This window comes from Mugil cephalus, chromosome 11, assembly GCF_022458985.1.
Source record: "Mugil cephalus isolate CIBA_MC_2020 chromosome 11, CIBA_Mcephalus_1.1, whole genome shotgun sequence".
In the NCBI taxonomy this organism is placed as follows: domain Eukaryota; kingdom Metazoa; phylum Chordata; class Actinopteri; order Mugiliformes; family Mugilidae; genus Mugil; species Mugil cephalus.
In genome coordinates, this window is record NC_061780.1 from 15,810,638 (window position 1) to 15,835,972 (window position 25,335).

A 25,335-nucleotide genomic window follows, 5' to 3' on the forward strand; every position below is an offset into this window, starting at 1 on the left:
CCCTGATTACTGGTCAGCGGTGCTTGTTGCTGCTCGTTCACTTGATTTAAAAGCTAAATTAAGACCGCTCTGCAGGGCAACCTCATGATGCAGGTGTAGGCAGGCAGGAACTCGCTTTAAAATCAATCCGCGTAACAGCTCGTTGTACGGTTTCGGAGTAATGGTGCCCTGCTGCTCGCTTGTGCAAAGTAAATCGTAAACCTTGGTGACGAGGCACGTGGGGCGTACCAATGGTACTGCAGAGGTCTTAGATCAAGTATTTAAAATGGAGAACTTGACCTGTATGAATAAAACATGGGCTTACTCTCGACGTTCCGCTGAGTCAGGTGAAACTTTTAAATGTACACAGTGGAATAATGCAGTGGAGGCATCTAGGGTGTATTGTTGACAGATTTACAATTAGAAATAAAAGCAATATTAAGACATTTCGTCTCAAAAAATATCATATATTTTATTCTGCTTAATTATTACCTGTCGCAAAATCTTTGGTTGATTGAACAGCCTCAAGCGTGGACGGCCTCCATGAGGAAACACTGGAGAACTAAAAGACTAAAACAGTAAGATGTGGTAAGAAATTAAAATAAATAGATTAAAACAAAACAAACTAAAGAAAAAAAATGGTTGAAATAACTTTTCCCAGTAATAATAGCAACAGAAGTAAATAAATGGACCATGTTAAAATAAGCCATATAAAGCACTAGTAACATAAATAAAAATCAACTGGGATAAAATAGAATCAGGAAGAATAAATATCAAAATGGAGTTAATAAGAATTAGAAACATACACAATTGAAGTTGTCTGTACTCTACTCTATTGGTGAAAAATACAATTTTGTTAGACATTTTAAAAATCAGTTAAGAAACTATAAGATAACATTACAATTATTTCCAACAAATTTTCCAAAGTCAATAACAGAACAGCTGACTCCGCTATCATAATTATTATATTTCACAGATTTCTATGTAATCATTCAAATCGACATTTCTTGCACATTTAATGTAAAAGAAGAGAAAGAACGAGTTGACGAGGACAAGCACAAAAACACGGTTGTTGTTCTGCATTGCCAAAGATAACTGTAAATAACGTCCATTCTCCTCAAGTGCTCAGACCATCTTAATAGATGTGGGCTTTTATACATTATGGACTCCTCTGAGTGATTATCTGTTGCTTCTGGAATTACTACACTCCTGCCAAGTGTAATTAAACATTCATTCGAGCTCTTTGGGCTCACGGCTCTGATGCAAGACAACGTGAAGCACTCAGTGCATCAGCATGAATTCCAGTGTGTTGCAGAACCCGCAGACGTATTTTAATTTTTTAATTTGTTGTTAGTGTTGCTCTCCTTCATAGCACTTGTGAGTGTGACATGGATGAAATCTACTCCCAAAGAAACATGTTTCAGTCTGCAGGTTGTCCACTAGATGGCGCCTCTGAACACTGTTTCTCGAGAGCCGCTCAGTTGTCATCGGTTGACCCACATCCAAAAATATGCCGTTGATTCCGACACCGATGGATAGCAAGAAAACATGACCTGCCTTTTGCAAAGCCTTTGGGTTCAAACATTCTGCTGTGAACTATATAAAGACCCGGTTTCTATACTTGTATGTTGAGTGTAGACTTTGCTGTTATTAGTAGATCACGTTGCATTCTTCAAGCAAAGCAACTGGAAGCTGAGAGGGTTACCCCTGCAACAAACTCAATCCAGTATGTGTGCAGCACATTTGTGTGTGTGAAATGTAAATAATGATGATGTAAATGACAAATGCAGTTAAAATAAATATTGAACACATCACAATTTTTCATAGTGAACATACTTCTAAAGGTGCTATTGACATGAAATTTTCACCAGGTGTTGGTAACAACCCAGGTAATCCACACATAGAAATAAACCAAAACAAATAAGTTCAGAAATTAAGTTATGTGTAATAATGTAAAATAACAGAGGGAAAAAGTATTGAACATGGTTACTGATATTTATTTAATACTTTGTATAAAAGCCTTTGATGGTAATGAAGCTTCAAGACGCCTCCTGTATGGAGAAACTAGTCACATGCATTGTTCAGGTGATTTTGGCCCATTCTTCTACACAAACAGTCTTTAAGTCTTGAAGGTTCTGTGGGCCTCTTCTATGAACTCTGATTTTTAGTTCTTTCCATAGATTTTCAATTGGATTCAGGTCAGGTGATTGGTTGGGCCGTTCTAGCAGCTTTATTTTCTTTCTCTGAAGCCAGTCGAGAGTTTCCTTGGCTCCGTGTTTGAGATCATTGTCTTGCTGAAATGTCCACACTCGTTTCATCTTCATGATTCTGGTAGATGGCAGCAGATTTTTCTCAAGAATGTCTCTGTACATTTTTCCATTCATCCTCCCTTCAGTACCATGATGTTCCCACCTCCAAACTTCACTGTCGGTATGGTTTTTTTTTTTTTTTTGGGGTGATGTGCAGTACATTTTCTCCTCCAAACATGGTGTGTGTTGTGGGATATAAAGAGTTCAATTTTGCTGTCATCTGACCAGACTATGTTCTCCCAGTGTTTTACAGGCTTGTCTAAATGTTGTGCAACAAATTTTAAATGAGCTTCAACATGCTTTTTCTTCAGAAACAGAGTCTTGCGTGGTGAGTGTGCAAACAAGCCATGGCCATTGAGTGCATTGCTCATTGTTTTCTTTTCTTTGGTCCTTGGCTCTTGGACAACTCTTCTGATAATTCTTTTCACTCTTCTGTCAGAAATCTTGCGAGGAGCACCTGGTCGTGACCGGTTTTTGGTCGAATGATGTTCTTTCCACTTCCGGATTATGGCCCCAACAGTGCTCACTGGAACGTTCAGAAGTTGGCAACAATAAGGTTGCAAAGTTTTTGGTAGAGTTCTTTGCTTTTACCCATCATGAGATGGTCCTTGTGTGACATTTCGGTAATGACAAACCTTTTTATAGGCCATCAGTTTGGACTGAACCAGCTGATTTTTTATTTACACAAGGTGCAGGATAGTTTTCTGATCACTGATAGATTTCAGCTGGTGTCTTGGCTTTCCACGCCTTTTTCCACCTCCCTTTCTGCGTGTGTTCAATACATTTTCCTTCTGTTACTTTACATTATTACACATAATTCATTTCTGAACTTATTTGTTTTGGTTTCTTTCTATGTATAGATTTATTGGGTTGTTACCAACACCTGGTGAACATTTCATGTCAATAGCACCTTTAGGAATATGTTTACTATGATAAATTGTGATGTGTTCAATACCCGCTGTAAATAGTTTCTTTTTAAACTTTGAATCTGGGTAAGCAACAAGAACCAGATGCAGGAGTCACAATGACATCTGTATCACACGAGAGGGGTGTATTATTGATGTGAAAACAAACATGGAAATGTGGAAAACAAGTGTCTTGCCCGGTCGTCTGAAGAAACATCAGCTAATTTTCAACAAAAATGTAAAGTCCACTTGGACTTTTGGACTGCAAAAACAAAATTATTGTATTAATTAACAATGTGATTTTAGCAATGGTAAGTAAAAAAAAAGTTCTAATAATCTACATTTGCCAACAACATCAAGCCAACAATTTGCTGCTGAACACAAAGAACTAAATAGTCCCTCAGGGAAAGCTTCTGGGGTGGAGCCCAGACAGCGCTATCCATTCCAACGCAACACACTGTCAAATGCACTGGTTGCCTCACTCTAGCCTCAGCAGCCATCTAATATCTGCTGTTTGAGGTTGTTTGCTGAAAGCTTGCCCAACTCACTTTTTCACTTCAGAGGCATCAGCTGGGAAAACATTAAAATCTAAGCCATCAGCACATTACAGACTCTGCAGTCACGGCTACGCTTCAGCTCAGCAGACCTCAGAGGTCAAATTACATGGCCAGCATTGAATGCTTCACATAGAACTATGCATTGATTAATGTTAACACTATAACTGTAATCCTATTAGGATAAGAATTTCCTTATTGCCTCTGGGCGCCTCTGCAGCTTCTCTGCAGCTCGTCTCTGCAGCTTCCCTGCACGGGGAGAGGGTTCTGTACTATGCAGTCAATGAAGACAATGGCTACCGCAGAGAGGGTTACAGTAGGCTTGAGGTAGAAAGGTGGATAGGAGAGACTGATTTTAAAGTGCACCAACCCACACATTAGAAACCCACACATTAGAGGGCAGAGGGATAATCGTCCGGCAATTTCCCACATAAGAATGCATCATCATGTACAAAGCATGCCTATGCTGCATGTAGTGCTGTAGTGCTGTAGCTTTTAAACTCAAATGTTGTAAATGCTCAGACAGAATACACCTTTGAACTTCTAAACTGTGTACTGAGTGCAGCGTGTCAAAATAGAGAGCAACACTGAAGCGTCGTGATAATGATAAAAGTTCCAACGATTCCAGTAGTATGGCTACAAAAAAAAAAAAAGAAAAGTAAAATGCACAGATTTTTACGACGGAGGATTAGGGCCACATTAAAAAAAAAAAAAATAGCGGCGCAGACCACAAAATCAGTTTAAAGACATGCAAGAGGATGTGAGACGACGGAGGAACGCCCCTGGCTTTGGACAATGTTCACATTGAAGATACTTGAAAATGTAAACCACGGGACTTTCTATGGATTTGAAATTGCCACTGCCATTGATCTGGCCACAACATGGCCTGTGGTGAAATCTGAGTGCATTTTGAAGGCAGACAAAACAATTAGCGGGAACATCTTTAGGCAGTTTTACACATCTCAGGAGATTAACAGTCTTAATGCATGGTTGGCTACGAATCCACTTAAAGAACTTAGAGAAGAGACATGCGTTGATTAGAATGGAGGTGACACAGTTTTGACTGGTAGTGTCTATAGATGCCCTTGTCATATCTCTCTAATATATTGATATGTTTTTCTAAATCTCCAAATAACCCATGTAGCACCTATAGAAATACTATAGAGAGGTTACTTAAAAGCCATCATGGCTTTAATGTCCACTTTTTACAAATAGCTTTCTTATGTGTAAAAGACTGGACTCTCGAGTTACCACATACAAGACAAGATTTGTGAGTGCCAACTCATCTGGACATCCCGGTGTACATCTGTCCAGCGTTAGTAGGACTGCAGGATTTGTTCTGGGGAACGGTAGAATTTAGCCATAAATAACTTCCGAGACAGAAATGGACTCCGGACTAGAAGTAGCCCAGCAGTTCGTATGCAGCATGCGGCGTACATCCAAGGCGCTTCTTCTGTTTCCTATCTTTCAGCAAATCTAATTTTCATATTCCCGTCTTTCCTGTCCATTCAAACCAGTTAGCTTTGGGTTTCACATATGGCAGCTTAAAAGACTTTATCAAATCTGCTGCCTGCAATTAATTCTAAGTGACCCCCGTCTAAGGTGTAGATTGTCCAGAGATGGAGACGACCTACTGTGCTTACGCAGGGACGAATCAGGGATGAATTTTTAAAATATTTTTTTTTATCAAGTTTTATTAGAGTCGACACGCTTTGCTAAGACTTGGTAGAAGGTATGGCTCCTCTTTAAAGTTAGCGGGCTCTGATAGTGAAAACAAATCCCTAGTTTGAGTCAATCTCCAAAAGCGCATGTTCTTACGTTTGATTGATCTAAATTGGCTTTTTAAACTCCACTTTTCTCCCAGTCATCTTGTAAAATGTGCAGCCTATAAAAGTGACGTTGCAACATTAGCGGCTCCAGAAGATTACTTGTGGCCGGTAAATATTACATTGTGAGGCAAACTTGAGGTGAGGTGAATCAGTATGAAATATGTTAGTCTGAGTGCAAACAGCACACAAATTAACAAGTAAATGGACACAATGTGAAAGCTGTTGTGTATACTGCCTGTTTGTAAGATTGTTTTGAAGTTACATAACAGGTCTGGCCATCGATCTTCGCTTCCAATCCGCACCACAATTGTCTACTGGTACGGTACTTTGTCAGACATGTTAATGCCTTTCACACAAATGACTCATGGTTTTTTCCCCATGAGAACAAGTATCAACTCATCCCTGACTTCCCTTGATACAGGAAAATCAGCCTTTGCCTCTTCACAGCATCCCTCGCTTGAGCCTTATTAAATAAGAGCTGACTATGTGATAACCCATGCAGCAGATACTCAGCCACGCTGCACTCTGTCGTATTGATCACATCAATTAACTTTAAAAATCCCACCCCCCTCTCTCTCCCTCTCTCTCTCTGCCTTCTCATATTGTTTCATTGTTACTCATAAATGCATCTTCTCAAATATTAGACTAAACATTAGACATTAGAAAAAAAGGAGCAGCCCTGCACCATTCACTGGCTGCACTGGTGCTTTGGGAGTGGTGATGTTTAGGGATTTGCATGCGTCGCTCCACCCACGTTTAGTTCCGACCCTTGCTCCCTCTGTCTGTTGTGTTATGTACACCACTCATGTTCCTGTAGGCCGGTCACTCCCACTCTCAGGACACTCCCTCCCTTCCTTTGCTGCTCCCCTGTTCCCTGATCTGTCTCTTCATCCCTTCTTCAGACACATCTCACTCACACCAACTCCAACCAACTTCCAAGCAGGATCCACAGAGCTCCTCGAGGTAAGAAACACTTGCATGTATTCACCTAGCAACGACAGGGTTTAACCCTCAGGCATAAAAAAAAGAAAAAGAAAAAAGAAAGAAAAGAAAATTAGTGTTCTCCAAGGGTTGCTTAACTTAGTTTTATGCATTGCACCATTCAGCTTGGTTTGCTGTGCGAGGAGATCAGGTTGAATATTCCAGCGTTAAGCCACTTTCCTTTACAGCAACCCTCACCTTAATATGGACGAGTCCCTGCATGCGGACCTTTTAACACGTGAAAAAGTGAATGGGTTATTTGAGCCCTGACTGCACATGGTTGTCTCGAGGGAAACATGGGTGTTGTCAGTCCTGGCGCTCAAACGTAGACCTTTGGTTTAGACGTGCCTGAAAGGAACCACCTCTGTAAAGTGCACAAAACGCAGAGTGAGCGCGAAGGTGAGTGGGTGGCGGGTGTTCTGAATGGGGATGGACATGGTTCAGGGGAGAAAATATTGTTCTTTGAGTGTGGTTAATAGACTAGGAAATCCAGCACGCTGTATTTTAGCATTGTACCTTGCATATCATGTTTGATCAAAAGTGACACATTTTTGTCCAGAGGCAAAACATTTTAGTAGAAACAGTGGTGTTTTGGGTTAATTGTATTTTTTGCAAAGGCCTCTTCTGCTAAAAGTAAAATGTCTGTACTGAGCTCATTAAGAGAACTAAAAGTATTATTAAGTAGATAATGTTTTTTTCCCCTTTTTTAAAAAAAATCAGCACCAGATATGATTTATTAAGAACAGAGGTAAAACATGGCAAAACATTTTTGTGGAAACAGTGGTATTTTGGATTAATTGTATTTCTGCAAAGCCTATTTCGGCTAAAACTATAAGAACTATTATAAAGTAGATTAAAATGTTTCTTTATCCAGTTGTTTTTGTTGAATGTCTCCATAGTTTGAGATGCAGTGCTATATATTTTTTTTTTCCACCTCTACATGTCCAAATATATTTATACTAAAACAAAGAACTACCATTTAGTGTTGCACTAATCTTAATTACAGCTCTGGGGTTCGTCACTGAAAACTTTGAGAACTAGTTTGTAAGTTTGAACAACATCTAACATTACTCACACGGGATAACACAGAAATGAATGACTAGTTTTAACCAGTAAAGACCAGTGAGCTCATGTAGATATTTCTGTCTTCAAATGAATCAAAAGGCTCCACTTTACAGAGAACCTGTTTGTCGGTCGTGAGCACTGGAAAGCAAAAGAAAAAAAAAATGCTGAGAAAGCACTTTGAAAAAAAACAAACAAACACCCATATTAGAATGCAGGCATGTGTTACACACATGCCTACTAGATAAATTGGAGACATCAGTCAAAAATATTACTACATGCTTGTGGGTGAGTCATTCTGTTGCAAACAGACCTTGTCTAACAGCTTTGTCACGCTTGTTTTCACAAAAGCTGCTGTGGTGACTTCAAGCAATTTCAAACAATAACTAACATTATCCTTGCTGTGCAGTAAGTTCTTCCCGATAACTGGTGCGTCAGATTAACTACTAGTGAATTATGGAGCTTAAAAAAGAAAGAAAACTTGGAAGAGTCTAGTCATTGATGAAAAGTGATGCCACTGTTTCCACCGTAAGCAATTCAAGTAAACCTTAAAATCTGTGACAGCTTTCATTTATTTTATTTTGCTTTTTGTTAGTGGTTACACAGCGTAGGAAACAGTAGTTAAAGTAGAAGAGCACAAGCTTTATTAAATTAATGGATAACCTCCACATACTAATGGCAGCATGTGTGGTTCAGATCAACTAATGCGTGGTGCGTTTGTACGTCACCAGGAAGCGGGGAAATCCTGTCGGTGTGATACACATCATTCCTGACAAGCAAGTACAGAAGAAGCCTGCAGGGTGAATCTGGACACAGATTTCTGTTGCCATGCACAATTCATACAAAGCGGTTGCAAACATGCCACGTTTATGGACGTGATGAAATCCCAGCCAGGGAAAAGGGCTCAGATCATATTCCCACAGCCTTTATGCTTTTGTATTTAGTGTTTTTCAATGCCAAGGTGTGCAGTACTTGAAGTTGGCAGGTAACGCACAGTGTGTCTCTGTGAGTATGAACATGTTCAGCTGGTTCGCGTAGTGTTTTGGTGGATACAGAGGCAAACACGGTTACAAATCGCGCAACTGCATTTCAAGCTGTATGAGCGCAGTCATTAGAGATATTATCTAAATATGTGAGAGCTTTATGGGACAGCAGAAAAATACACTCAGTGGCTTTTAATGAGCTGCACTGTCTTTCTTCTGCTCTCTGGCAAGCTCGCACTAGCAGTTGACTGTTTATGGTGGAAGACATAAATCACAGAGCAAATCCTCATTTAACTTTCTCCAAAGAGGCTTAAGTTGAAAGAAACTTGTATCCACCTTTGCAGATTTCACGTTAGCACGCTGTAGTTATTGTCTAAGATTGCATAATCCATTGAAACTATTAATGCAACGTTTTTGTTTGTTTGTTTGTTTTGTTTTGTTTCAAGTGAACTAAGTCATTGCTCATCTTCCAAATGTTCTCGCCAACAGCTTTTTAGTAAGAACCAGGAAATGACTTCCACAAAGAAACTGGGCTACAAGAGCCGTATAGCAGGAGTCCTGCTTCTCCTGTTAATCAGCATTGCCGCCCTTGTTGCTGTGGCTGTCATCCAGGACACCTGGGGTGCTAACAAGTACACTACAGAGGTGCACACACACAATATAAGCATGTGCAGAGATACCCGTGGTTGCACACATCAAGCTGTAGGCACTGGATGCACTCTCTTTGAATGTAGAGCTTCATCCCAGCAGAGTAGAATCACTTCCACATGATGTGATTCCCAAAACCATCCAGAAATCTCAATGATCAGCATGGTAACTAGTAGTTTGAAGGTTTGATAAAATGGTGGTGGATATCATCGCATCACCTCTGTAGTTTTGACACAATCTCTGTAACACCTTGTCAAATGTTATAATCAAATTAAAAAGTACAATCCTGTATTTCAATTGGAAGAGGGTTTTTGTAACGTGTTTTTTTTCTTCCTTGTTTGTTATTTTAGTACGGCATAGTGATAGACTCAGGTTCGTCCCGCTCCAATATATACCTGTATAAGTGGCCAGGGGAGAAGGAGAATGAAACGGGAGTAGTGACAGAGGTGCTGAATTGTAGAGTTGACGGTGAGTCATCGTCTCCGCAACAAGAGGAGCACATTTCAGATTTTACATTCCGTAAAATGCATTGAAAAACTGTTGTGAAGAATTAAAAATGACAACTGCATGTATATATATATATATATATATATATATATATATATATATAGACAGAAATGTCACAAAAACATGCAAAGGAATGCAATTTCAGCTTGGCTTTGTGTCCACAGGTGTCGCCATCTCAGAGATGAAAGTTGACCCACAGAAAGATAATGAAACACTCAAAGGATTCAAAGCCTGTGTGGTCAATATCACCAAAGCCATTCCGGATGAAAAACACAAAACCACGCCTCTCTTCCTGGGAGCTACCGCTGGAATGAGATTGCTACAGTAAGACTGCTTTGGGGTATTCCCTATAACATATGATGCGTTGGATGGTGACTATAAGGATTGGGGCAGTTCAACCATTCCAAAAGCTCTAAGAAGACCCCAGGGCAAAAAATAAATAAATAATACACAGGAAATACCAGGGAAGAACTAAACTAAGTCACTGACTCAGGTACTCCATTGATATATAGGTTCAGTTAGGCATTGTACAGATGTCCACACTATACATTTTGTCATCCAATTTAGAAACTCTTAGTGTGCAGTGTTACCATGTAGTAGTAGGTGTCTTGATGTCCTCTTTTTGCAAGACACTATTTTGTGCAGTGGCTAACTCGGCCAAAACAGGGCTGGAGCTAACCTTGCTAAGAGGACCTTTTATACGTTAAATATTTAATCATTTTTCTGGGCTTGGTTCTTTGCATTTAACCTGCCCATTAGCATCACCACAAAGCGAAGTGGGCAGCCAGATGTGCAGTGTCCGGGGAGCAATTTTGTGTTGGAGCTGAGTGCCTTTTTCTTGGGGATTCAAAACATTTTCTGAAATCCACTCCTCTAACCACTAGCTGTTCCCAAATGTACCGTTCCTCCACTACTGAGGAAAACGTCTCTCCTTCTTGATAACTGTCGGGAACTAATAATTTATCTTCTTTGAAAACAAAGAAGGGAAATTCTTTTTGCATAACATCTATGGTAACATGGCCTAAATTTTAAGGAAGGGTCCATCTTTAAGGCCAAGGCCTCAACATTGATGATGGAGTCATCACAGTTCAGATTCTGTTGGTACAAATTTGAGATTAATGAAAGGAGGTTGACAGAAATAGAGTTAGGTAAACCTGTGGCTTCCGGGGCCCATGAGAGTCAGGGTCCTAGCGCAGCTGTCCACTTTGTCTTGTTGGTAATCCAGGCTTGTACTTTCCCCAAAGCCCAATGGAAGCCCCAGCAGTAAAAACAAGTTTAGATTGCAGCTAGGGCCAAAATTCAAGAGTTCAAAGGATAAAAGACTGATGCTGGGAATTCCAAATATGTGGTCTTCTCACAGAAAGGGGTGAGTAATATGAGGTGCTTACTGAGTTTAAAGTCACGTAGTATATTTCATGTTACTGGTCCAATGCTTTATTCTATCTTTTGCTTTTCTCTGATGCCATGGTAACTGCTTATGGTGGTTAAATGAAAAAAAAAAAATGTGGCTATTTCACCAGTGTTAAATGAAATTATGATAAATTGAAGTAACAAATATGTAAAAAAAAAATACTTGAACTGAATTTAAAATTACATTTTTTAACTGTCTCCTCCTTGTTTTCATTCCTGTGTGATTGTGTCTTCCAGTTACATTTGGAGATCTTCAGCACACTTGTGCCCAAGTGAGGAATAAAACTGTCCTGCACTGTAAAGCAAACACACCCAAGTTTCCTCGGATGTGCAAAATTTTTTTTAAAAAATAGAACAGTCCCGTCTTTGTCAGCATCAGAGTGCAGAGGGCAAAGCTAGTCACTGCTTCCAATCACCCACCTCTTTCTGTCCCTAGCTGCATCATCCTACAAGGCTAATGCAACTGCAGCCTCTCCCTCTCTCTGCTGATTGCTGCTTCTGCTCTGCACCTCCCTAAATTATATATTGCCAATACACTGTGAAAAGTATATTCGTGCATAACATTCTCTGCACCCATGTTATTTAACAAAGAACAAAAGTTTTTAAAGCAGACAGACCAGAGACACAGAGAACATACTTTTCTGACTATACTTTTCAAGATATGAAAAAATAACATACATCTTTAATAAACAAGTTTTTAATAGTTTTTTTTTCTGCCATCGGACAGAAGAAGGCCTGCTTCTCCCTAGTTTCACTCGTCTGGCTTTAGATTCATATTTAGGAGAAAAATTTAGGATTTTACTTACCAAACATTAAGCATACTTTCCAAAGAAATTAACTACTCCCCCAACGAGCGTGATTCCATTTTCAAGACCCTTTCCCCGTGCAATATCTAATACTATTCTTTGTTTCTTTGCTTTCCTGTAAGTGAGGAAGACGAGAAGAGGTCCAATGAAGTCCTGGCAAGTCTCAGAGATTACCTGAGTTCACTGCCCTTCCTCTTCCAAAACGCTTCCATCATTACTGGTCAGGAAGAAGGGCTTTATGGGTGGATCACCGTCAACTACTTGATGGGAAACCTAATAGAAGTAAGACATGGTTGTGATCTACCCCGTCTGGCAAAGTGTACACATTTCATAATACATGTCATCAAATTTGCAGAAGAACCTGTGGAACACCTACGTACACCCAGACGGAGCAAAGACAGTGGGCTCCATGGACCTTGGCGGAGCGTCAACACAGATTGCCTTTGCAGTCCAGGACGAACTCATGGGGTCAGACTACCTGCGTGTCAAGCTGTATGGTTACCCTTACAATGTCTACACGCACAGCTTCCTCTGCTATGGCAAAAATGAGGCCGAGAAGATGGTTCTGGACAAAGTAATCCGGGTATACAGCATTTCTTTGTTTCTTTGGCGTGCGTTCGCAACAGATCTCTGTAAGTGGTTCTTCCCTGTCATTACCATGTGTTTCTGTGATCCCATTTAAGTGTGCACGACTTGGGGAAAGTCTGCCTTTTTGCATGCATGTGCAAGCCAAAGTCCATTAAGGCTTGATTAGTGTAGACCACTGTCTCTGGGCAGTTCACAGTCAATGGGAGACCAGTCAAAGATGCATTATGTCATCAAGATAGTCTGCAAAGAACTGCATTATTTCTGGTAACTCACATCTTCATTCTCAGAAACTAACAGTAATTATAGAGGAAAAAATGTTCTGTTGTGAGATTATGTAATGGGTTCAAGTTTGTTGTAGGTTAATGGTATATAACGTTCAGTTCAGGGCTTTTTATATATTTGTTTTATTTATACTTTATTTTTTTTATTCCCTCTTTTGACATTTTATTTCTCATGTTCACCTTGCAGAAATCACCTGACCCAAACTACATAGAACACCCCTGCTATGTCGAGGGTTTCAGTATTAATCTGACAGCCTCATCCATTTATGACACGACGTGCACAGAGAAACCCAAAAACTACAACCCAGAACAACAGTTCTACTTGGTTGGTGCTCCCAACTCCGATAAGTGCGGGAGCATAGTGAAGTCCATATTTGATTTCAAGACTTGTTCGTCATCACAGTGTTCGTTCAATGGGATCGAGCAGCCACCAGTCACTGGAGATTTCATGGTAACACAAAGTGTTAATATAACACATGTAAACGACGAGATTAACGTGCAAAAAAAACTCACTTTATGCTTCTGCTGTTCCTGATAGGCATATGCTGGATACTTCTACACTGCCAGGGCGCTGCTCCTTAATGGATCATCAGAGCTTGACCAATTTAACGCCTCCATTAGGACCTTCTGCCACACAAACTGGACATTGGTAAGCTACTGAAACTGCTATCCAACAGTCAATAACGAGACGTTGTTTATAGCATTCAGTTGAATTAGCTTGTATAATTCTCCTTTGTGACAGGCTAAACCCCGACCTTTGTTTCTCTTCCTTTCAGCTCCAACAGCAAAAGAAATGGATCTCACCAAAATATCTCAGGACATACTGTTATGCTGCTCACTATGTCTTCACTTTGCTGGCAGACGGCTACAAGTTTGATCATGATACCTGGAAGAACATTCTCTTTGAAAAAGAGGTTAGTTGAACCGCAACAAAAACACAACAACATAATTTTGATTTGAAATTAGAGAACCATGACTGAGATGTCACCAACTAGACGCAAACCCGCATAGATTGGTATGTAACCACTTCAAGCGTTCATAAGTGATGAGGGCCCCCCACCACAAGATGGATGGCTGACACATTAATCAAGTGTTCAAAACTCAACAACTGCCAGAGGCATGGAATGTATTTTTTCACAATGGGACTCCCTCAGCAGAAGGGGAATCCTGGTCTTTGACACTCATGAGTCATCGAAGGAGATTGAAGTTCTTAAAAAGTCACGCATTACGGGCGCAGTTACCAGATTGCACAGAAGTCGGCCTTTAGACACAAGATGGGACTGTTCCTCAGCAGTGGGAATGGTTTCCAACAACAGAGTTAGTGTGCCGTTTAGAGCCTCTGGGGTGTCTAGGAGTCTCGCTGGTAGTTCTAAACAATGGCGTTACAACATGGAAACGCTTTTTTTTTTTTTTTCTTTAGGATGTTCTTTGGGTGTTATGACTCATTTTTGCCTTGAGCTGTGCACATATTCATGACAGGGCTTGCAATTTTCAGCTTCTGCAGACAATGCAATGCAATGTGCAATGTTGTAATGTATTGGTGTCAACTTCTCCTCTCTTGTCCTCTCCTGTCCTCTGTTCTCTTAGGTAAAGGACACCAGCATAGGCTGGAGTTTGGGCTACATGCTGAGTATGTCCAATATGATCCCATCTGAAGTGACAGTAATCCCCCCGCTGACAAACACCCTCTTTGCCGGCCTTATCTTTCTATTTTCAGCACTGACCATTGTAACAGTTGTCATTATTTTCATCTTCCTCATTCGCACCTGCTACTGAGTTTTTCACGTTAAACAGTGAATCACCTACCCATTGAAAGCAGTGCGAGCGGGTGGAGAGCACTACACTAGCATGTGCCAATTATCTTTTCAGCTCGAACCATTAATTGCCATCTTCTTCGAAAAATCTATAAGCCTCAAATCAAGATCCACAGTCTTTGGATCTTTGATCTACCTTCACACAGGAGATGGGAAACACAGTTCATTTTGTACCTCAGGGAAACATTTAAGTGTTAATATTTTCTCCCTTCTTTGGCTTCGTTGACTGTGGTTAGCACAAACATGACAGTGGTTACCTCAGTGGCACACAAATAATGAAAAAGCACCCGGAAATTTGTACGTGCTGGTTCTTGTTGCACTGTAAAAGGCATTCATGTAAATGAGTGCTTGCATGAACTCTTACACAGGAGCATGAGATAACTACTAACCTACAAACTTTTTTAAAATTCCGTATTATACGTGTAATTGCACTCAGTGCGTACTTTACATATGAATTGATAGCATTTAATGAAGCGTTAATGAAGTATTTCATTTAACATCACGGGTGCACCACAGTCGCATCCAGATGTTCCCTTTATGAAATGGGCCACTGTTTTCTTGTGCAAAAGGAGTATATGTCGGATAAAGTCACAAAGTTTTATACTGTCTGTTAACAAAAATCAGTAGATCTGCGTACATGATCAACTGTTGTGGGCAAACAGGCAGCTGTTAAGTTAGAATGATCTGCCGCAGCAGGTTTACGTGTTGTATTCATTTCTCAGATAGATAGACCTTGTGTTGTTCTTTTAGTGGGAATAAACCCACTAAAAGAACGTTACACAAAGTTGGGTTATTCAACAGAAAATGGTCAAAGTTGTATCGCTGGAGTGGTCTGAGAGAACGACACCGGAGTCCTGTCAATCCTACTGATCCCGACACTGCCAATATTTAGAGTGCTCTATGTAAAGTGTTGCTCACATGAAGGTGTATGATGGTGTCAACATGTAGCCGTGGATGACAAATTCATTTTAATTTAGTCATCTTCCAGTTAGTTTATGGATGTAAAACTTAATTTTTGTCCTTTTTGGACACCAGGCAGCAACTGAAACTATGACCAACCCTAAGAGAGGGGAGCAATGAACCTACTGACCTACTGTCAGACGTGAGTGCGAAACACACATCATTCAAAACGAGCAATTCTTAGATAATTGGTAAGCGTAACATTATTATTTTTTTGCTTATTATTGTGTTGTCGTGTCCCCGTTACAGTATTAATAAAATGATGACTCACATTCCAATGTATAGCAAAAGAAAGTGACTTGTTTACAATGACATCCAGAATCATTTCTAAAGGGAGAACAGAATGAGTGAAAACTGCGCATGTGTGCCATTTGACATCCCACATACATCATTAAACTACTGGTGGCATTGTTAGTAATAATGTGGTCACTGCACTGGAGAAAAGAATGCATGTTTATTATTTGCTGCGCTGACTGTTTTACTCCTGGTTTGATAATGATGATGTCTCTGTTCAGTATGTAATAAACTACTAACTGCATCTTTTGTGGCATAACATAGTGTACTGGTATATATATATGTATGTATACACATATGATATCTCTGAGCTCAGAATGTTATTGATGCTAAACTCTTAAATCGCGGGTTTCCACTTCTTCAAATCTTTTTGAGTACAAATATGGCTGTTCATGTGTAATGCTTCTATTTCATCAACTTTTAAATCCTTTGTTAAAACTGTACATAAGCATGCAGGCCCAAACAAGCACTTCCTTCAATACCGACACGTCAGCGCACTCTAGTGGTAACACCTTGTACCTGCACAACATCCGACAGGAATATGGGCTCTTTGATTTTTTTTTTTTATTGAAAGTTTTGTCTAAAAAGAAGAAAAAAAAATGAATAAAAACAAAACAAAAGGACACATTTGAAACTACAGCAATATCCACTGGTTCTACAGACACTCTCAAAAAATCACAACTCGAAAGACATGGGAGGCATGTGACCAAGCAAATAAAAAAATAGCATCATCAAAGTTATTTCTGTTGCATCTTCTTTTACACACCTGTACAAAAAAGGTCTCATAAATATTACTTTTGCTCTCACGTTCTCTACGCTCTCTCTCTTTCTCTCTCTTCTTTCAATAATTTATTTTCCACTGGAGGTTTGTATCCGCGTGATTTTGGTTGAACCATGCTTTCCGCCTTTTCCTGTGTCTGCTTCGTGACCTCAAAACCAGTATAAGCCAGTTAAAGTCCTTTCTTTTTTTTCTCTTTTTACATTCTCAACACTCATAATGTGGATTCCTATCTTTTATTATCATTTTTTCTTTTATCCTGGCTTAAAAAGGTCGATTACTGTCATTCCGGTGGAGGATCCAACACAACACAATCTCAGTCTTGAATACTGAAAAAAGTCTTTAGCAGCTCACACATCATAATCAATTATAAAAAAAAAATGAACAAAAAGACAAATGAAAAGCAGTATGAAAAACAATCTCCTCAGTCATTCTGAGGAGAATATACACAAGCTGAAATGATTTTTGTTCTGCAGAAATGCCCTTTCCTCTTACAGAGGTCAATGACCTGCTCACATTTTCACCGGGTAGAGTCTGGCAAGACGGAGACACGTAACAGTTGGTTGGATTATGCGTTTCGGATTGGAAGGATTAAATCCGTAGCCATTCGGGAAGCAGTCATCGACACGTGAGCGCTGCGGGATTTGGGATTCGTGAGTCCAGTCAATGCTGCACCGAGGAGGATGGGGGAAAATCTTAAAATGTTCCACAGGTTCTCTCATCCGGTGCCACTCCAGATCATCATCATCATCAGTCACGTGACAAATAAAGCAGTGGTTGAGGCAGTTGAGTTACAGACTACTGCATGATCGCTGATAAAATCATCTCACACACCAACAGCATGACGAGGACGGACAAAAAAAAATATTTCAATCATGGGAAAAAAGAAAGAAAAAAGCAACACGAGGAAGATCTCTAAACTACCTAGTTTCTTCATCTTTGGTATAAAATATGCCACCTTTAGGCTGCGTTTGTTCAACAGTTAAGAAAGACTCAAGAAACTGTCAACAGTTTTACTAAAACTATTGCTTTTTGCACATTTAAAAATCCTAGCGTTTTTTTTTTTCCTCTGGTTTTAAGTCAGATCCTTTTTTTCTTCTCTTTTTGCAGTGAGACAAGCAAAGCAGGCAAAGCAAAAAACCTTCTTAAAAGACAGCAATTAAAAAAATTAACAGAAATAAAAATTTAAAATTACAAACATGGCGAAGAAAAATAACTTTAAAAAACAACGACAAAAAAAAGAAGAAATTAACTTCCAGGAAGCAGTGAGGTGACCCTTCCTACAAGTCGCATTAAAGATTTTATTTTCTAACCAACCAACATCAGCTGCGCTTCACCACATAATTTAAAATCATCTTCATACAAACACAACCCTATTTTTTTTTTTTTTTTTTTTTTTAAATCCTGTACAGATAGCTTTGTAGATTTAATCTCTGAGGCTCTCAGATAATCCAAGTTCCTCTCAAATCATTCATCCCCTCAAGTCCTTTTATTTATTTATTTTTTAAAGAATTAATCACTATGGAAACCTTTTTTTTTTTTGCAAAGTTTGATAAAATTAAGGCAATAAAGATTTACGAAAACATTGATATTCTAGAAAACTACTGAAATAATAAAAAGAATGAAAATAATGTAGCTTAATATCAAAGGAAGACAGCCTGTTTTTTTTCTAGACTTTGCTTCCTTCTTTTTTTTTTTTTTAATAAAAAAATGTCAGAAAAATCTACCTGCACATTCAAATGTTCCTTTTTTTTATGTACAGTCGGTTTAGAGTTTAGATTTCAGTCCGTGTCTTCTCTTTTTTTCCTTTGGAGGCAAAGTCCAGTCTCAAGGTGAAAAATGATGAACTCAAAGATGCGGACTGCGATTGATTTCATTGTCCTCTAGTTCGGCAAACCGTCATATTGTCGTTGTTTTTTTTTTTTTCCTTCTTGTATTTTTCTTGGTTCAACCAGGTAAGAAAGATAATTGATTTTTCTTTTCTCTCCATTTTGTCTTTTATTTGGTGCCTGTGCACAGTGGAAGCATTCCCCCCTCAGTGTTGTCCATGTCACCTCTGTTTTTTTTTTTGTTTTTTTTCGTGTGTGTGTGTGTGTGTGTGTGTTGTTTCTCCTGTGTCATTTTGATTCGATTCTCCCCGTGCCTCCAGCGCCTCAGTGCAGTCCTTCTAAAGGCAATGAAGCAATGACTCCTACCAGTCTGGTTATCTGAAGGAGACAGGAGACAAGTCAGTGAAAATGGGGGTGACTCTGGGCGATGTTACAGTCCCTAAAGCAGGGGAGACATTCTTTGTACAAGCAGTATGTGTAAAGGAAACCACCTGCAGGTTATCTAGGAGGCAGAAAAACACGACCAACTAAGGGAAAAAAATGCCAAGGGTCGGCAAACGAGCCAAGGCCGACACAATTCTTTGACTGCAGCGGCAAAATGTGGCCCTCTGCACACTGTAGTCATCTGTGGCTAATTATACACACAAACACCATTCAGCGTGATTTATAATCCCTGGAAGACAACCTTAGCAAACACCTTTAACGAGCGCAGTACAAGACAGTGCCACGTATTCTTGCAACCACCTAACATCATGTCTCTGTCTGCCAAAGGTCTTCACCGTGCTCATATGCAAAGATAAACGCAATTAATTATGTGACTGACGGGATCTGGCTGTGCAGGCTTCAACAGGACAATGAGACATCTCTTTCAAACGGACTTTTCCTTTAAGTGATGGGAGATCAGGTCCACAATCCTGGAAGTTGAAAGTTTTTACCACAAATACAATAACTCTTAAGAGCTGGATTAGACTAACTCAGGCTGCTTAAGCCTCAAGTAAAACTCTGGATAAGCTTTTCAAAACATTTTCGCACTGGCTTGTGAAATCATTTGAAATCGTGTACTGTATTGAATGAGTGAATGGTTTACAGCAACCACTTAATAATCAATAAAGTTATTAATGGCAACGATGAAGGTTCTCTTCTGTTTTATGTTTACTCGCTTCATAAGGTTCATTAACATGACGATGGCTAAAGTGAAGGAGGTTAGTTGTTTGTGGACAGACCGTGAACCTCTTCAGCTAACCGTAAAACTCAGAAACTCTCAGCAATTTGTACCAACCTCCTTTCTAGACAAGATCCATCAATCACCGCTTTCATAAATATAAAAACTGGTGGAGCAAAACTTGAGTGGAACTGGAGTGCACGGCGGTGCATTAGTGTGACAGAAAAACTGTACGGAGTCAGTGTGCTCACTTAGATTGCTGGTAAGAATAGGCTGTGGCATGATCTCCTGTGTTCTCCACTGATAAAGGCTGCTGCCCGCTGGCGTCCTGTGAGGAGGGGGCAGCCGTCTGTGAAGAAGGGTCTGTCACCACGCCCTGACCGGAAACACAGTCACAGAAACAAAAGTCAGACACGGAACCTCAAACTGCCTGACGGTTTAATTTCCACTCAACGAACGAGGCGAACTAAAGACTCACTTCTGTTCCACTGGATGCAGGTTAAGGAGTATAAACCGTTCACTAATTACAAAATCTACTTTGGATTGTTTGAACTGCTCCTGGCGAGCTCTGTTTAATTACTCATGTTTCTGTTTGGAAGAACGTCGGAAGAACAGCTCCTCTGACCTTAGGGAGACTGATATAAATTATTTATCCGCGATACACGAGTGTCTCACGTATCACAGAAAACCATTCGCCAAGATTTTTTCCGCACTACAACACAATTCATTAGGGTCTCTTCAAAGTTCTAACCGTATTAAAAGGGTTGTGTTTACACATGTTTAGCTTGACATTCATTTTGCGTCAGCTTTTAACCCCACTGCAATAAGCAATCAAACAGAGTCACTAAACAGCTAGTCCTTACGTCCACTGTGATGGCAGAGGCAGGCACTGCAGTGTACTGGGGAATGTAGGTTCCTTGCATAGGAGCAGCCGCTGCAGCAGGCATGTACTGCAAGATAGGAGGAAAGACAGTAATATATTATAGGCACAGGCAGTATACAGTATACATCCAGATTCCCTGCTTTCTATTACTATCTAGGAAGAAAATGCTGTTAGTAACTTAACTATCTGCCAAAAAAAAAACACATTTCTGCCATTTCACAAAACAGTATACACTTCGGTTGTGTGCGAAGGTCGCTGCACATTTTAAACTGCAAGCAGGAAAGGTTTCTTTTCCAATTTCACTATGGGAGTTTGCACAGAGAAGGTCACAGAAATCTCTATTAAGTGCACTGGGACTCCAAGGATGAAGACACGCATGCAGGGAGGTGGGAGAGGCTGAAGGGGTGGGGTGGGGGGGGGACTCACAGCGCCCGTAGGGCCCAGAGACAGGTGGTTCATCTGCTGGGTGAGAGGAGCCATTACACTGGAGGGGTGAAGAGACAAACTGGGCTCTATGGCCGCGGCTGGGGTGATCACAGCACCCTGAGGCGAGAAGAGACAACAATGTTATCAGTCTTTTTGGTAAGAAAGAAAATGAGAATATGCCCGAAACGTAAAAAAAGACATTTTATTAACAGTATTACGCACACATTATGTTGTACAATTAATTTAAAATGAGTCATCTCAAGAGACAAGCTGCACATCTCTGGCGAATTTGATTTGCTAAAATGTGTCTGGAGTTCACAAGTCACAGTGCATTTTGGTACAAAAACAGAGTTGTGATGCCCAAGAAGCTCTCTGTAATAAGTTTGAGACTCTGAAAGCACGAGGATAACAATTAGTCACTATGTGAAGGCGAAAACGAAATAATCTGGACGGAAATTCAAGCACACTAGGCACCGCCTGTCTAATCGTCTGAATATATACAGCACCATCCCAAGACTGAAGCACTGAGGTGGCAGCATCATGCTGTGTTGTTGCTTCTCAGCGGCTAGGACAGCCAAGCTGGTCAGAGCTGAGGCAAGGACGAACGCAGACAACTTCAAAGAGGCCTGTCAAAACCGGCACCACAGCTACCATGAGGCAGGGAAAATTGGTGTGTGTGGCGAAAAGTGACCGAAGCGTAAAAGCCAAGTCAACGCTGGACTGGCCACAGGGCCGTCCTTGAGTGGGGCAGCCAAAGCCTGCACTTGAACCCCGCAAAACATCTGTGTAGAGACATGAATATGGCAACTCAGAGAAGCTTCTGGTATAATCTGATGGTGTTTGAGAGGATGTGTCGGGAAGGACGAGATAAACTTCACAAATCCAGGTGTGAGGAGCTTCTAGGGGCTTACCCAAGAAGAAGCTGTATTTACTGCCAAAGGAGCACCTGGATTGGTGTGAATCCATGTGTAATTGAATACTAAAAAACGGATACATTAGTAGAAGACAAAGGGCAAATATTTTAATTTAAACAACTGCATTGTTTTAAATCGTGAATCACAGCAAAACATATATATATCTCTGTCTTTACTGGCATGAGGGAAACAGCTTCCATTAACTTTTATGACTACATAAAACGGTTTGTCTTTACCTGGCAGTGCAAGCAGTCAGGCGCCTTGCCAGACAGACTTGACAGAACATGCTTGTGAATGAAGCGGAGAAGCGTTTACTGTAAAACTCTTTGCCAGCGCTTTGATGCCACCTAACACCTCGATGCGCTGAACGCTACTCTTCCAGTGCAGCTCTCCTACGGCCTCAGAAGCTCCGTAAAGATTTAATAGACGAACACCGCGTGCAGAGATGCCAGACAACATTCCTGCAGAGGTAAACGCGGGTTATTTGCGATCGCTGTTTAACTACACTTCCCATGAGCACAGGCAGGATCAGTGGATGTGTGTCAGCATTGCTCCAGAGAGCAGTTGGCACCTCCATAGCTGCATGTCGAGACAGGATGTTGGAAGAACACAGGTATTGAGTTTTGGTATTTTAGGCTCGGGCCCAGTATGGCAGCCGTCTTCACATCTCTTGTATCTGTAGGGTTTCGCGGGGAGGCTCGCAGCAGCCCAAGCACGCATAGGCAACCACACACTGAGTAAAGAAAGATCTAGTTATTCCTTTTGAAAACACAGGCAGGCTGTCAGAGTTGTTCGCAGCTGAGGATCTATAAGTTAAGAGCCTTCTGTCAGCGAGCTTCACACACAGTCTTTTTCCCCACTTCTTCCAATCTTTCTGCAGGTTACCAGGCACAGAAAATAAATAATAAAACTTTCTAAATGAAACATCCTGCTTTAAAAAATACATCTTAATTAAAAGTGCATATATATTAGCAGCAAGTTTTTGTTAAAGTATTATGGTAAATGCTGGTGTATGAACATATAATTTTATTTGACATCAGTCATCATTGTAGCTTCTGGAAGTGGTGCAAGTTTGAACTACTTTACTGCATATAGTTACACACCGATCAGTCACAACATTAAAACCACTGAGAAGTAAATAACATTGACCATCTTGTGACAATACAATGTTCTGCTGGGAAAGTTTTGGACCTGGCGTTCGTGTGGATGTTACTTAGACATGTAGCACCCACTCGGACTAGACCATGCACCCCCGCCCCATAACAATGACACTTCTCAATGGCAGCATTCAGCCTGACACAAGCACACACACAAAGATGGTTTAGGAACAACTCAAAAAACCAGCACAATGTGCTGACCTGGCCTCCAAATTCTCAAGATCCCAATCTCATCAAGTATCTGTGGGATGCACTGGAACAAGCCTGACCCACCCCTCCACTCAACCCATAGGACTGAGAGTCCCCCACTAACAACATCTTGTGGCCAGACACCACAGGACACCCTCAGAAGACCCATGTCCATTCTCTGATGAGTCACAACTGTCTTGGAGGCACAAAAGAGACCTACACAATATTAGACAGGTGGTCATAATGTTATGCCGGATTGTTGTAGAGAGGACACCAGATTGAGCTGGAGAGTTGTGACATTTATGAGGAGGAATGAACAAACTACAAATCAAATCTTTGATTGTTGGGGAAATATTGGATCATTTCAACCTTTGTTGAGAACAGAGTCTCTATTTGGAAAGTGCTTTTTTTAATCCTTAAAACTCTGCTGTATTTTAAAAACTTGCTTTTTTATGCATTGTTTAAAAACTTCATATTAATTCTAAACCTAAACCTGTCAAATACATGTATTGCAAGAGAAGCATAACGTAGCATAAAAAAGAAATACTCAATAAAGTACCTCAAAATTGTACTAAAGCAGTACTAGGGTTAACACACTTAGTTGCTTCCCGCCGCTTCCCTGAAGACAATGGAGTTCTCTGTCCCTGTCCCTGACATTTTTCTAGTAGAGAAGTGGTTAACTGACTGCTGCAGGCACTGTGCAGCATCAAATACACAGCATTAGAGGTAATGACACCCAGTTATTGAGGAAAAACAACTAACTGCTGCTTCTCTGACGGGGGCTCTGTCCCTCTTTCTCTGTGTGAGCATGTAAAGAATGTGACCTGGCATTATTCGTTCCCTTCTAGGTTGTGTGCTCTGAAATGCAGATGCTTGTATAATGCTACAAACAGATTTTCCCCCCTCCTCCTCCGTTTTAGGTCTGTTATTAGAGAGAAAAAAAAAGGGACAAATACGTTTTACAGGAGTGCGTGAAGCAAAAACTCCAGCATTGCTAGGTTGCAGTCTCCAAACATGTACCCACACACATGCATGCGTGACTTGACTGGCAGCACATGTAATGTTTTCTTCCGACACATTCCTCACCCCCTTGTCTCCTCAGATGGATCTAACACGGTAATTTAACTCAGGAACATCTGAAATCCCAATTCTTTGGATGTCTTATTACAGCTCAATAAGCTGCCTTCCTTGTCTTTCTGGCTGTGTATGGTTAGGGTAATACGCTCATTTCCTGTAGAGGGATTTGTGAGTAATTATGCACAAAGACATCCTCTCGCTAATTAAGTTGTAAAGACGGGGAGTTCAAGTAATCTGGGCATTCCACCAAGGCTCGGAAACAGACAGTCCTTAAGGCACTCCGCTGCGTGTCTAGGTGTGTTTAAAGGTGCATCTGAATTAATCTGTGCTTAGGCTCATGTCTTTAAGTAAATACAATTGCGTGAGTGTGTGCACCTTTATTCCCGTGCCACAAAAAACACTGGTTTTTAGATCGTGAGAGTAGCATTTGTGATGCACGCAGTGGCATTCCCGTTCCCGTGCTCCGAGCATGTAAAAATGTCAAACCGCAGGATGGGCCGTTGACCGAGTGATTAGCAGAGGCGTGTGCATCAACCTAAATGTGTCAATGAGCGCACACCATTAATCAGAGTTACCAGTCATTAGCTGCACTACGGCAGTGAGGAAGCCGCTGCCGCTGCCATAGGAACAGAATTAAGCCGCTGTGCCTCTCTCGGTCTCCCTCCCCGATGCAGCTTTAATATGCCAAGCTCCTCTGTATCCAGGAAATACAATGACTAGCCTTCGCCTTTGTTGTCTAACAGGGATTTTGACTATGCGCAGACAAGGCTGGGGAACAGGGGCGCACAGCCCAGACATGCGTTTGCAGCAGTTGTTTTCTTTTCTTTGTTCTCGATTTATTCTTTGTAATCCCTTCTTTCCACTCCTTTCCCTCTCTCCCCCTGTCCTCCCTCTGTCAAATCCACACAGCACTCGTATTCGTCTTTTTTTCCCCTTCTTCTTCTCCTTCTTCTTCTTCCTCGCTCTCTGTCTCCACCCAAGTCCTAGGAAGACGTATCAAGCGGCCTGCC

At 40.7% G+C, this 25,335-nt stretch overlaps 2 protein-coding genes across 5 annotated transcripts in view; one reads left to right on the forward strand and one right to left on the reverse strand.

Annotated features, from left to right (window-relative positions):
• Positions 1–6,353: 6,353 nt before the first annotated feature.
• entpd3 (ectonucleoside triphosphate diphosphohydrolase 3) lies at positions 6,354–16,646 on the forward strand. Of its 2 annotated transcripts, XM_047599481.1 has the most exons (11): positions 6,499–6,539; positions 8,351–8,419; positions 9,092–9,247; positions 9,601–9,718; positions 9,922–10,081; positions 12,096–12,255; positions 12,329–12,556; positions 13,030–13,293; positions 13,381–13,491; positions 13,619–13,756; positions 14,430–16,646. In XM_047599481.1, the coding sequence occupies exons 3-11, from the start codon at positions 9,113–9,115 to the stop codon at positions 14,616–14,618; spliced, it is 1,503 nt and encodes a 500-aa protein (XP_047455437.1). In that variant the 5' UTR covers positions 6,499–6,539; positions 8,351–8,419; positions 9,092–9,112; the 3' UTR covers positions 14,619–16,646. The 2 variants fall into 2 exon arrangements, with proteins under 2 accessions (XP_047455436.1, XP_047455437.1); XM_047599480.1 differs by lacking the exon at positions 8,351–8,419 and having other exon boundaries at positions 6,354–6,539.
• Positions 16,647–18,570: 1,924 nt separating this feature from the next.
• The window catches only part of LOC125016794 (RNA-binding motif, single-stranded-interacting protein 3-like), a 159,923-nt gene continuing 153,158 nt past the window's right edge, over positions 18,571–25,335 (reverse strand). For all 3 annotated transcript variants that reach the window (XM_047599484.1, XM_047599483.1, XM_047599482.1), the window contains 4 exons: positions 20,989–21,105; positions 20,543–20,629; positions 19,931–20,055; positions 18,571–18,895 (listed from right to left, as the gene is read on the reverse strand). In XM_047599484.1, coding sequence (XP_047455440.1) covers positions 18,892–18,895; positions 19,931–20,055; positions 20,543–20,629; positions 20,989–21,105 — 333 coding nt within the window. In that variant the 3' untranslated portion in view covers positions 18,571–18,891. The remainder of the gene's footprint in view (positions 18,896–19,930; positions 20,056–20,542; positions 20,630–20,988; positions 21,106–25,335) is intronic.